A 13934-nucleotide genomic window follows, 5' to 3' on the forward strand; every position below is an offset into this window, starting at 1 on the left:
ATTGTCTGGCCTGGTTGCATTTGAGACTTCAGTGTTGATCATCCGAAAGAAGCGCCATTCAACCAATTTAATGGCATTCATACCGCTAATTACTTTTATTTAGACATTTCACAGAATGTTGAGAACCGGAGGTAGGTGCTAAGAAAAAAATTGTCATGGCTAAAATGGTTCTAGGTTTTGTCAGATTTGACTTTGTAGCAGGTTAGGAGAATTAGATTACGGTTAAGAAAGGGGTTAGGTTCAAATCAAATTCACAACACAACAAAAAAATCGACTTTTTGACGTTAATAATTTGACAAAAGCTGCACCCTTCTTGCCACAACCAAAGAAAATATTCTCAAACAAAATCACATCTGCGCATGTGTACGTTTATCAGTTCTCTTCGCGCGTTCGATCCTCTGGGTAGCTACGTTTCCTTGTTGTTCTTTGGGTCCATGTTGACAGGTTAGTTTGCATGCTAGAGAGAACTTGCATGATTTTTTTTGTCAACTCTTGTATTCCATAACGGTCCGGTAAAGCGTTTGAAACATTTCGTTAGTTATGTTGTCATAACTTGCAGTTTGCCAACGTAAGTGTATATGCTGTGCTACCTTTTTTTAGCAACTAACCTAGTCAGCTATCTAACTATGTTCGTTGTCTGACTGAGTGTGCTAGAAGATAACAGATGTCCATGTATTTGACTTAGCTACAAACTAGCTATAAAAACTCCTAAGGTTGAGACATCTTGCTAGCAAAGTAACTTAGTGGCGTGACAAGGGCTAACGTTACCTTTTTTTATGCCAGCAGGTTGTGTTAAACGAAAATCATACATGGGATCAAACTGCCCGTTTGGTTTGGAAAAACTTTTTTGAACACATTTATTTATTGGGATATATTTACAGAACTAACACAGGTCACGCATTTATTTATACACCTCGAGCAATGAAGCTTCAGTGCGACGTCGAAGTCGTGAACCGGATGCTTCCCACGTATGGGATGAAAAACAGAGGAAAGGGAGCAAGGGCTGTGCTGTCTATTGGGAGACATGTGGACAAGACCACACAACGCCACAACATTTATCTAATGATCTGTACAGCAAAGGATAGGACAGGAACGAAATATAAGGTTAGTATCTAGCTATTTGTTTATTTAACTACTTGGCTAGTTGTCTAGCTATGTATTCTATGTTTTACAGGTATACCCCAAGTACACAGGAATCATCCAACTTCTTGACATTGTTAATTGGTATAGCTACTTTTCAAATGTATGATGACTTCATTGTGGAATGAATGAGTTGCATTTGATTGAAATCCATTATCTCAGATAACTTGGAGGAAAATTAACAAGGGTTGTGCTAAACTATTTGGGGTATTTTTTTTCCTTCATATACTGTTGCTATTAGGTCAGGAAATTGCCAGGGACCTCAAGATACGATATTATCGCGATACTTTGGCGCCGAAATCACATGTATTGCAATTCGATATTGCTCACCATATGTCTGTCTGCTGCAGAGGGACAAGAGAGACATGAGAATGAGTATTGATCAGTCATGGAAATAAAAGTGCTGAAAACGAATTGGCTCCCTATTTAAAAAGAAGAAGCTGGAGAACAAGCTATGAATGACAAATACTGGAGTTTTGGTGCAGATACAACAAGATAAAAGGGCCTAAATATAGTTTGTGGATTTTCCCTTTTTAATGGACATTAATAGTGTGTGGTCTTGCATGAACGAGTCACCAGAAATGCTAGGTAACGAATCCACCATCACTTTGTTTTTTGTTCCACGTCTTACTCTAATGTGTGTACCTACTTCCTCTACAGCTAAAAGAAAACATTGAAACATTCTTCACCAGGTTTGTTGAGGAGGGCAAAGCCACTGTGAGACTGAAGGAGCCCGCTGTTGACATCTGCTTGAGCAAGGTATGGCTCTAGACATTTTTGTATGGCGGAATCTGATCTCCAATGAAAAAGGAGAATTTAAAAAATATATAATTTGGCCTTCAGGTTCATATGCTACTTACATTTCTGCTGGAAAAGTAGAGCGCTTACACTGAAATAAATCATTTTAGGGCATTCATATTAAACAGTTAACATGACCCAACATATAGAATGTTGCATTGCTGTATCCTCCCAGCCCTAATTAGGATTTTCAATCATTTCCGATGCTTAAAAGAATCATTGCATAATACACTGAGTGTACAAAACATTAGGGGCACCTTCCTAATATTGAGTTGCACCCCCTTTTGCCCTCAGAACAGCCTCAATTCGTCAGGCCATGGACTCTACAAGGTGTCGAAAGCGTTCCACAGGGATGCTGGCCCATGTTGACTCCAATGCTTTCCACACTTGTCAAGTTGGCTGGATGTCCTTTGCGTGGTGGCCTATTCTTGATACACATGAGAAACTGTTGAGCGTGAAAAACCCAGCATCATTGCAGTTCTTGACACTCAAACTGTGCGCCTGGCACTTACCCAGCTCAAAGGCACTTAAATATTTTGTCTTGCCCACCCTCTGAATTGCACACATACACAATCTTGTCTCAAGGCTTTAAAAATCATTCTTTAAAATGTCTCCTCCCCTTCATCTACATTGATTTAAGTGGATTTAACAAGTGACATCAATCCATAACTTTCGCCTGGATTCACCTGGTCAGTCTGTCATGGAAAGAGCAGTTGTTCCTAATGTTTTGTACACTCCGTGTGTATCTTAGTCTGATATTTATGCATTAGCCAGACTTGTCTGAATGTGGGGAGCATGCTCTGTAAATGAGCAGCTGTTTCTAACAAAAGGGTGACAATGGCTCTAGGCTGTATTAGGGCAGTGTTGACCTTTCCCCTAGATCTTGAAACACATTTTCAACCCATCACACACGCAGGCTGTGGTGCGTACAGCTATGGTGATACACAAATGGAACCAGGCTAGCATTGTGAGAAGGACTCACTAGGCAATCCTTTGTTGTGTTAATAACATCTCATGTGTATTGTAATCTTTTTGTAATTAAATGTTTCATCTTGTGCTAGCACAACTAAGACCAAAGATATCTGTGTCATGGGAACAAATGTAGGCCTAATACAATATGATGAAATCTGTGGGTTGTTAGTTACATTATAAACTGGATGGTACGAGCCCTGAATGCTGATTGGCTGACAGCCATGGTATATCAGACTGTATACCACGTGTATGACAAAAGTTATTTTTACTGCTCTAATTACATTGGTAACCAGTTTATAATAGCAATAAGGCTTGGCCTATAATAAGACAAGTACAAATGCATAATTAAGCAATAAGGCATGAGGGGTGTGGTATATGGCCAATATACCATGGCTAAGAGCTGTGTCCAGGCACTCTGCGATGTGTCGTGAATAAGAACAGCCCTTAGCCGTGGTATATTGGCCATATACCACACCCCCTCATGCCTTATTGCTTAATTATGCATTTTACGTGTCTTATTATAGGCCAAGCACTTTTCCCACCATCGTGAATGTTTCTCACTCTGAAGGATAGATAGCAAATGTGTCAACTTTGATATGGAGGGATTTATAAATAAATGCAATCCCTCTCATGTAACGCTCAAATTGTTTGATAGCAGGTACGATAAGAGCTGTTGTATTGACTGTTAACCACTAGTGACATCGGTCTTCTTTTGAGTTTCAGGCTGATGCTAACAGCTTGAAGAACTTCCTCTCGGCTGCTCGGTTGGCTCACAGAGGAAATGACATGGACAGCCTGCCTCTCTCTACACTGACGCCCGTCCGAGCCAGGGATGTGGAGAAGCCCAAGAAGAAGCTAACTATTGTATCCAAGAAGGACTATCCATTGACCTCCAATTTTCCCTACTCATTAGAGCAGCTACAGGTGTCCTACTGCAAGCTCTCACGGGTGGACATGCGAATGCTATCCCTCAAGGCACTGCGCAGACTGGACCTCAGTAATAACAACATAAAAAAACTTCCTGACACTATCGGTGACCTGGGCTGCCTGGCTGAGCTTATTCTTCACAACAACCACTTAGAGACCTTTAGTGAAGCCCTCTGCCTGTCCAGCCTCCAGCGCACACTTCAACACCTCGACCTGAGTCAGAACCGCCTGCAGGCCCTGCCGCCTCACTTCTGCCAGCTGCGAGAGCTGATCAACCTCAAGATGGACAACAACGGACTGGTGTGGCTGCCTTTTCGCATCAGCCATCTCTCCAAGCTGCGCTTTTTGTCAGCTGCACACAACCAGCTGGCCCTGCTGCCAGGGGACTTCCGAAAGTTAAATCTGGAGAACCTGGACCTGTTTGGTAATCCGTTCGCCCATCCCAACCCCCTGGACCACACCATCCAGCTCACCTTCCCCCTGACACTGCAGGAGATGGCCGCCAGGGCTGTGGCCAACCTCAGGTTAGTCCAATTATTCCTTTCAACATTTCACCCATTTACGTGCTTTTACCTTGTTTGTAAGTTTAAACGTGTAGTATCACGTAAAGTTTTATGCAATATTTGAGCCTAAGTTATGTTTTGTGTTTACGCCACATAGAATCCCGTACGGGCCTCATCTCATCCCTGCCCACCTTTGTCAAGACCTGGAGGTTGCCAAGACCTGTGACTGTGGCTGTACCTGTGTGAACTACTACATCAAAACAGCAGTCAGCATGAATCTGCATCTGGTGTCTCACACTGTGGTTTTGGTAGATGACATGGGAGGAACAGATGCACCGGTGCAGCATCACTTTTGCTCCCTATCATGTTACTCTGAGTTCCTAGACCAATGCCTTCAGCGAGGCCTGAGATGATTTAAGTCCCTCAACTGTTCCACAGAAATCAGTACCGTAGCTAGGTTTCCATCCAATTTGCGACAGATTTTAATTTAGAATATTCTTAAATCTGCATAAAAAAAAGGATGCTTGTTTTCCCACCAGAGATGGTTCAATCAAATTGACATTTTTTGCGGTTAAATGCTGTGTGATGACGTAGTGCACATAAAAATAACTTTTCATTGTTAAATCCCATGTACAGAATGTGAAAACACAAGTTAAATGGGTTTCCGTCGTATTGTCAAGTCTACTGATGGGTTTTGTCACAAATGTTGTGTTATACAGCAAATGTACCCACTCTGGTCTTGGCATGTGCTCTCTAGCCAACAGCTCACAGACACAGTGCAGGTAGGCTACCTACATGATGAGATTTTATTATGGAGCAGAGTGATATTATTTGTCAAATGGCAGGCAAGCATCGATCATTATGTCACCAGAATAAGACCGTCAATACTTCAAGCTCAACACTGTGCTCTTTCACCACCCTGTGAAGTTCATAAGTTAGTTCATCTGTAGCTTAATAAATGCATGGTTTCCCAGGTTGTAGTGGGAGGAACACACAAAATATCATCACATGACTCCCAAGTTTACTTTGATGTGATGGTTATTGTATCAATATTTGCACATAAAGGCGTTTCCACTGTGATTTCTCACATAATTAATTTTAGACACAAAAAGATCCCACCATGTCAAACAAATAATTGGTATTTATAGAATTGTAACGGCATTTCCTGTTTCCATCAGCCCAGTTGTAACTTTTTTCCATGCATTAGGTAATTAATCCGCATGAAATGGTCGGATGGAAACGTGGTTAATGCTTTTGGTATTATTCTGAAGGCAATGGTGACCAGCCAGTGTAGGGCAATGGTGACCAGCCAGTGTAGGGCAATGGTGACCAGCCAGTGTAGACTGTAATGTAAAGGGCAGTATGAACTCTTTGGTCATTGGACCCAACACGCATCTCAGAACTTCTTATGTAACCACTGATTGGACATGTGCTGATGTTCAGACATTTTGCATTCAAGTGTGTTTCACCATCGGTGGTACAGATTGATAAACCTAAAATGACAATTAGTAGTTTATATTTGTTTAAACAATGTGTGTTTGTGTATATAAACATTTTTATATGTTTGTGGAATTCAAAAAATGTTTTATTTTTTACTGTATTGGTACAAGTTTGAAAGGAAATTAAAGAAACTATCCATATCTATCATTGTCTCAATTTGTTTCTGAAGGTTTAAAATTATATTTGTCATCTGTTTCCATTTTTTAAACCTTTATTTAACTAGGCAAGTCAGTTAAGAACAAATTATTATTTTCAATGATGGCCTAGGGGGGTTAACTTCCTTGTTCAGGGGCAGAATGCCATTTAAATACTTTTTTTCCTATTGCCCTCAATTGGATAAAAGGACTTTAGGTTTTCACGCAAGACCTCAACGGATTGAATTAGCAACAAACTTCATATAGTATCTTTGTGACGGAGCAAGTTCCCTGACAGGAGACTCAGTCCAGGTCATAGATAAAGGAGTTTTGAAAAACGAAACCAGCAGATGTAGTATGATCACAAATGACCACCTCTTGTCCATGCTGGTTGATTTCTGTCAGCAGTACTTGCTGTGGTCTCATATCACAGTCCTGAAAGGTCTGCTCAGCAGGCAGGTCATCTTCCTCCTGAGACTGAGCCACCTGCACATGCTCACTGAATTGCACAGTCTTCTGTTTATCCTTAGTTGGAGCTTGACTTTCAACTATCTCTTCGATCTTGGGGGATGAGCAGTCTTTGGCCTGGTCATTGTCATCTATTCTCTCGCTCGGAGATGATGGGTCTGTTTCCACCTAAAATAAAAGTAATTGTCACAGTGGATGTTGGGGTTAGTAACAGCACTGATGAACAGAAGCCTAACGGTTCACCAACAACAGGGTCAGCTTTTGCTACACACAATATAATAGTACATTTTTCTTCTACTGAATGAATGTTAACCTAAAGATGATGGCTCACCTCATCATGTAAATTATTGTCATCTGACTGTCCCTCATTCTGGTCAGTGCACCCAGTCTTGCCATCAAACTCAGTGGGCTCTGAAGCTTTAGCTTGGTGTGATTCACCACTTTTCAGTTTGTGTTGCTTGTCCTCCTCAATGTCACCAGACTGTTCAGAAAACTCTATCTTGTCTTCCAGGACTGAGATTAGTTGATTTTCAGACCGGAGTGATGTGGCATTTCCAGAGTGAACGTCTTCTGAGATGTCCCCTTCATTGCAACCGCTGTGGTCGGGGGTATCTTCTTTGCCACGTCCTTTGTGGTCGGGGGTATCTTCTTTGCCACGTCCTTTGTGGTCGGGGCTATCTTCTTTGCCACGTCCTCTGTGGTCGGGGGTATCTTCTTTGCCACGTCCTTTGTGGTCGGGGGTATCTTCTTTGCCACGTCCTCTGTGGTCGGGGGTATCTTCTTTGCCACATCCTCTGTGGTCGGGGGTATCTTCTTTGCCACGTCCTCTGTGGTCGGGGGTATCTTCTTTGCCACGTCCTCTGTGGTCGGGGGTATCTTCTTTGCCAAGTCCGTTGTGGTCGGGGGTATCTTCTTTGCCAAGTCCGTTGTGGTCGGGGGTATCTTCTTTGCCACGTCCACTGTGGTAGGGGGTATCTTCTTTGCCACGTCCACTGTGGTAGGGGGTATCTTCTTTGCCAAGTCTGTTGTGGTCGGGGTATCTTCTTTGCCATCCACTGTGGTAGGGGTATCTTCTGTGTTCGTTGTGGTCGGGGTATCTTCTTTGCCACGTCCACTGTGGTAGGGGGTATCTTCTTTGCCAAGTCTGTTGTGGTCGTATCTTCTTTGCCACGTCCACTGTGGTAGGGGTATCTTCTTTGCCAAGTTCGTTGTGGTCGGGGGTATCTTCTTTGCCACGTCCACTGTGGTAGGGGGTATCTTCTTTGCCAAGTTCGTTGTGGTCGGGGGTATCTTCTTTGCCAAGTTCGTTGTGGTAGGGGGTATCTTCTTTGCCAAGTCTGTTGTGGTCGGGGGTATCTTCTTTGCCACGTCCACTGTGGTAGGGGGTATCTTCTTTGCCAAGTTCGTTGTGGTCGGGGGTATCTTCTTTGCCACGTCCACTGTGGTCGGGGGTATCTTCTTTGCCACGTCCACTGTGGTAGGGGGTATCTTCTTTGCCAAGTCCGTTGTGGTCGGGGGTATCTTCTTTGCCACGTGTTGCGTCTTCCGACTGCGCTGCGTTTACACAACTATTCTCAAAATCCTCTTCACCATCATCATTGACAAGCTGCCGGCCAGACACTTCAGCGACTGTTGGCTCCTTCAGAGGTAGAACAGGTAAAGTAACAACCAGTTGTTTCTTTTGCTTGTTGAACTTTGCCTCTCCCTTGTTTTCATCCACTGGATATGCCATCGGCACCTCTAGTCTGTAAGCTGGTTTCTTGGATTCCAAACTAACAAGTCTTTCAGTCACATCTAGATCAGCATCCGCAACAGATCTAAGCAAAGGCAAATCAATAGTGATGACAATCTCTTTAGGGCGTGGGCTCTGAGCTGAATCTCTTGAACACCTGAAATCTTGCAAATCAATGAATGATCTGTATTTTAGAGTGTAATGTGGTTTTGTTGGCTTCTTGGGTGAATTGACATTTTGTTGTCTCTGGCTGATCTGGGTGTCGGACTGAATCTCGGCCTTCGGTATGGGGCTCTCCTTTTGATTTGTTGCCGTATCTGGTTGCTTTTCGTCGGGGTAGGGGAACGAGAGATGATTGTCAAGTGGTGAAGGCTTTTCCTTGGCAGGTTGACCAGGTAAGGGCTTGCGCATGACGGCAGCGTGTGGTGTCCCTTTGTATTTGATTTTCAAAACTCTTACATTGTTTTTGTCTAGCTTCACTTTGCCCCCATTCTCGACAGCCTCAACAGCAGTGTTGTCGACCATTTCCATAAATCTTGGGTTGTTTCCAGCCATGTGAATAGTGTCTGGATGAAACACAACATCATAGATTGTGTACTTATTCCCCTTTGCATCCCTGTCTGGCGTTCCAGGTGTCAAGCTGTGGGGTAGTGACCAATGCTGCCCTACTCTGCCAGCCTCGTCTACCCTCCTAAACTCAGGTTTACGAATCATGTCATTGCTGCAGACATTGATGAAGCACTTCTGCCTACCGTCGATACTCGTCTTCAGGGCTCGGTAAGGTTCGGGGTGGACAAATTGAATGTCCACGCCCCTCTCTTGTTCTAACAACTTGATTTCTTCCTCATATTTCTTCTTGTTCTCTGGCTTTGATATTTCCTCTGCGTATTCGTGCAGCATCTTTCTGAACTCCTCATTTTGAAAAGCCTTGGTAAAGCGGCCCATTTCATCCGGTGTCATATTCAGGTCCTTGAGTTTGGAACCGAACTCCATATTGGTGCGAGAAGCTAACTTGGCTACTGTATCCACAAAGTCTTTTCACTCTTGTAGCTGCTAGCTTTGATATCCCAGCACAAAACAACAACTTTACTGCAATGATTTGAAGGTGTTACACGAAATATGAACAGATATTATACAGCAAATCATTCGCAACCTGCCAAAAGTAAAGTTTCTCAGTACTTTTGAGTTGTTTGTAGACTAGGTTACCACGGAGTTGTGGCGTAAACGCAGGAGCAAGCTGCCGAGCGTCTTGTGTGTTGACGAAACCATGGCAACAAGGCAGCGCAGCAGCCAGGTACTGGAGAGGGCTCGTCCACTCGCGTGGCGTTTGTGTAATAGCCATAATACAACTTTAAGGAATTCACATTTTTATGACTGTCTTCAAAAGTTGTTATTATAATGTTGTTATTATAAAGTGGTGGCCAAAGCAAAGTTGTAAAAATTATGATATCAAACATTACAGCAGTCTTGTTTGCAGGCCGAAAACACACCCATTCACAGTCATAATATAAAATAAACTGTAAAACATAAAAAATATATATGGATACATAATGATAATTAACTACAATCTTCTGGAAGATAAATCTTCCCACATACCCTGCAGGCCTTATCAACAGTAATACGTGGAACATAGAGTATGAACTATGAACTCTGTATTATCAATTTACTGTAGTTTACTATTGATAATTTCCCACTAATATTTACATATGAAAATGCTATATTTTCCGAAAAAATAACATTATCCTCTGTACAGCTGGCAGTAGTTTGGGGGGCATACATGGAAGCTGTTTTTGAAGCAGCTTGCAGTTCTTCACATTCTTGGCTATGTAAATCCTCACATATCCTGTGGAGAAAAAAATGTTTTAAAGAAGAGTGAAAGTGTCGGCTAAGAGGGCAGGGCACTGCATGCATTTGGAAGATGTAGCTTAGTATACTAATCTACGTTATAGCATCCATGTAATGGCAAACAGTCAACATGATTTCCATAATATTAAAGTGTGTTCGAGCTGAGACAGATTCTCCCTCATTGAACGAATGATCATAATTGAGTAGTTACCGAAGGAGGTGGTAGGGCTGGATCTGGAAAACAAGTACATCATTGCAGTGACCCTGAAGAAAGGTGATTGTAAAAAAAAAAGTGAATTGTGTCATAAACAATTCTTTATATACGCCACCACAACAGCTCCTTGTAAAGGTGTTCCATAATTCATAATCCACATGTTCCATAATTCCTAATCCATATGTTCCATAATTCCTAATCCACATGTTCCATAATTCCTAATCCATATGTTCCATAATTCCTAATCCATATGTTCCATAATTCATAATCCACATGTTCCATAATTCCTAATCCATATGTTCCATAATTCATAATCCACATGTTCCATAATTCCTAATCCATATGTTCCATAATTCCTAATCCATATGTTCCATAATTCCTAATCCATATGTTCCATAATTCATAATCCACATGTTCCATAATTCCTAATCCATATGTTCCATAATTCCTAATCCATATGTTCCATAATTCATCATCCACATGTTCCATAACTCATAATCCATATGTTCCATAACTCATAATCCACATATTCCATAAATCATAATCCACATGTTCCATAATTCATCATCCATATGTTCCATAACTCATAATCCATATGTTCCATAACTCATAATCCATATGTTCCATAACTCATAATCCACATGTTCCATAATTCATAATCCACATGTTCCATAATTCCTAATCCATATGTTCCATAATTCATAATCCACATGTTCCATAATTCCTAATCCATATGTTCCATAATTCCTAATCCATATGTTCCATAATTCATCATCCACATGTTCCATAACTCATAATCCATATGTTCCATAACTCATAATCCACATATTCCATAACTCATAATCCATATGTTCCATAATTCATAATCCATATGTTCCATAATTCATAATCCACATGTTCCATAATTCATAATCCACATGTTCCATAATTCATAATCCACATATTCCATAAATCATAATCCACATGTTCCATAATTCATCATCCATATGTTCCATAACTCATAATCCATATGTTCCATAACTCATAATCCACATGTTCCATAATTCATAATCCATATGTTCCATAACTCATAATCCACATGTTCCATAATTCATCATCCATATGTTCCATAACTCATAATCCATATGTTCCATAACTCATAATCCACATGTTCCATAATTCATAATCCATATGTTCCATAATTCATAATCCATATGTTCCATAATTCATCATCCATATGTTCCATAATTCATAATCCATATGTTCCATAACTCATAATCCACATGTTCCATAATTCATCATCCATATGTTCCATAATTCCTAATCCATATGTTCCATAATTCCTAATCCATATGTTCCATAATTCATCATCCACATGTTCCATAACTCATAATCCATATGTTCCATAACTCATAATCCACATATTCCATAACTCATAATCCATATGTTCCATAATTCATAATCCATATGTTCCATAATTCATAATCCACATGTTCCATAATTCATAATCCACATATTCCATAAATCATAATCCACATGTTCCATAATTCATCATCCATATGTTCCATAACTCATAATCCATATGTTCCATAACTCATAATCCATATGTTCCATAACTCATAATCCACATGTTCCATAATTCATAATCCACATGTTCCATAATTCATAATCCACATGTTCCATAATTCCTAATCCATATGTTCCATAATTCATAATCCACATGTTCCATAATTCCTAATCCATATGTTCCATAATTCCTAATCCATATGTTCCATAATTCATCATCCACATGTTCCATAACTCATAATCCATATGTTCCATAACTCATAATCCACATATTCCATAACTCATAATCCATATGTTCCATAATTCATAATCCATATGTTCCATAATTCATAATCCACATGTTCCATAATTCATAATCCACATATTCCATAAATCATAATCCACATGTTCCATAATTCATCATCCATATGTTCCATAACTCATAATCCATATGTTCCATAACTCATAATCCATATGTTCCATAACTCATAATCCACATGTTCCATAATTAATAATCCACATGTTCCATAATTCCTAATCCATATGTTCCATAATTCATAATCCACATGTTCCATAATTCATAATCCATATGTTCCATAATTCCTAATCCATATGTTCCATAATTCATAATCCATATGTTCCATAATTCATCATCCACATGTTCCATAACTCATAATCCATATGTTCCATAACTCATAATCCACATGTTCCATAATTCATAATCCATATGTTCCATAACTCATAATCCACATGTTCCATAATTCATCATCCATATGTTCCATAACTCATAATCCATATGTTCCATAACTCATAATCCATATGTTCCATAACTCATAATCCACATGTTCCATAATTCATAATCCATATGTTCCATAATTCATAATCCATATGTTCCATAATTCATCATCCATATGTTCCATAATTCATAATCAATATGTTCCATAACTCATAATCCACATGTTCCATAATTCATCATCCATATGTTCCATAACTCATAATCCACATCTTCCATAAATCATAATCCATATGTTCCATAACTCATAATCCATATGTTCCATAATTCATCATAAATGAATGCTGTATGGACCCTTTCTGTTTATGAATTTGAATAATATATGCTTTAACATAATACCAGGCAATCTCCTTCCTGTCAGAAATGGTAAAATCATCCCAAGGACAAAGGTGCATAAAGATGGAAGAATTCAGATACACTACATGACCAAAGGTATGTGGACACTTGCTCGTCAAACATCTCATTCCAAAATCATGGGCATTAAAATGGAGTTGGTTCCCTGCTTTGCTATAACAGCCTCCAGTCTTCTGGGAAGGCTTTACACTAGATGTTGGAGCATTGCTGCAGGGACTTGCTTCCATTCAGCCACAAGAGCATTACTGAGGTTGGGCACTGATATTGGGCGATTAAGCCTGGCTCGCAGTCGGCCCAAAGGAGTTCGATGGGGTTGAGGTCAGGGCTCTGTGCAGGCCAGTCAAGTTCCTCCACACCGATCTCGACAAACCATTTCTGTATGGACCCCACTTTGTGCACAAGAACATTGTCATGATGAAACAGCAAAGGCCCTTCCCCAAATTCTTGCCACAAAGTTGAAAGCACAGAATTGTCCAGAATTTAATTGTATGCTGTAGCATTAAGATTTCCCTTCGCTGGATCTAAGTGTCCTTGCCCAATCCATGGAAAACATCCCCAGACCATTATTCCTCATCCACCAAACTTTACAGTTAGCACTATGCATTGGGGCAGGTAGCGTTCTCCTGGCATCCACCAGACCCAGATTTTTCTGTCGGACTGCCACACGGTGAAGCGTGACTCATCACTCCAGAGATCTCTTTTCCACTGCTCTTGAGTCCAACGGCGGCAAGCTTTACACCACTCCAGCCGACACTTGGCTTTGCGCATGGTGCCCTTAGGCTTGTATGCAGCTGCTTGACCATGGAAACCCATTTCATGAAGCTTCCAATGAACAGTTTTTCTGCTGACGTTGCTTCGAGAACTCGGCAGTGAGTGTTGCAACCGAGGACAGGCGATTTTTAGGAGCTTCAGCACTCGGTGGTCCCGTTCTGGGAGCTTGTGTGTCCTATCACTTCGCGGCTGAGCCGTTGTTGCTTCTAGACATTTCCACTTGACAATAACTTCATATAAAGTTGACCAGAGCAGCTCT

At 40.8% G+C, this 13934-nt stretch overlaps 2 protein-coding genes across 7 annotated transcripts; one reads left to right on the forward strand and one right to left on the reverse strand.

Annotated features, from left to right (window-relative positions):
- Nucleotides 1-308: 308 nt before the first annotated feature.
- On the forward strand, nt 309-5984 carry lrr1 (leucine rich repeat protein 1). 6 transcript variants are annotated; one of them, XM_035742422.1, is made up of 5 exons: nt 309-444; nt 784-1104; nt 1801-1899; nt 3628-4361; nt 4498-5984. In XM_035742422.1, the coding sequence occupies exons 2-5, from the start codon at nt 922-924 to the stop codon at nt 4751-4753; spliced, it is 1272 nt and encodes a 423-aa protein (XP_035598315.1). In that variant the 5' UTR covers nt 309-444; nt 784-921; the 3' UTR covers nt 4754-5984. The 6 variants fall into 6 exon arrangements, with proteins under 6 accessions (XP_035598315.1, XP_035598318.1, XP_035598317.1 ...); XM_035742425.2 differs by having other exon boundaries at nt 318-444; nt 787-1104; XM_035742424.2 differs by having other exon boundaries at nt 338-568.
- On the reverse strand, nt 5904-9890 carry dnaaf2 (dynein axonemal assembly factor 2). The gene is made up of 2 exons (XM_035742328.2): nt 6774-9890; nt 5904-6610 (listed from the first exon to the last, which is right to left on the reverse strand). Exons 1-2 carry the CDS (start codon nt 9165-9167, stop codon nt 6278-6280), a joined length of 2727 nt encoding a protein of 908 aa, XP_035598221.2. The 5' UTR covers nt 9168-9890; the 3' UTR covers nt 5904-6277.
- Nucleotides 9891-13934: the final 4044 nt, after the last annotated feature.

This window comes from Oncorhynchus keta, chromosome 29 (genome assembly GCF_023373465.1).
Source record: "Oncorhynchus keta strain PuntledgeMale-10-30-2019 chromosome 29, Oket_V2, whole genome shotgun sequence".
Lineage (NCBI taxonomy): Eukaryota > Metazoa > Chordata > Actinopteri > Salmoniformes > Salmonidae > Oncorhynchus > Oncorhynchus keta.

Coding starts and splice junctions, on each gene's coding strand:
- lrr1 (XM_035742422.1), top strand. CDS start 922: ATGAAGCTTCAGTGCGACGTCGAAGTCGTGAACCGGATGCTTCCCACG. Junction 1,105..1,800: donor GGACAGGAACGAAATATAAG/GTTAGTATCTAG, acceptor CTTCCTCTACAG/CTAAAAGAAAACATTGAAAC. Junction 4,362..4,497: donor AGGGCTGTGGCCAACCTCAG/GTTAGTCCAATT, acceptor TACGCCACATAG/AATCCCGTACGGGCCTCATC.
- dnaaf2 (XM_035742328.2), bottom strand. CDS start 9,167: ATGGAGTTCGGTTCCAAACTCAAGGACCTGAATATGACACCGGATGAA. Junction 6,611..6,773: donor ACAATAATTTACATGATGAG/GTGAGCCATCAT, acceptor CTTTTATTTTAG/GTGGAAACAGACCCATCATC.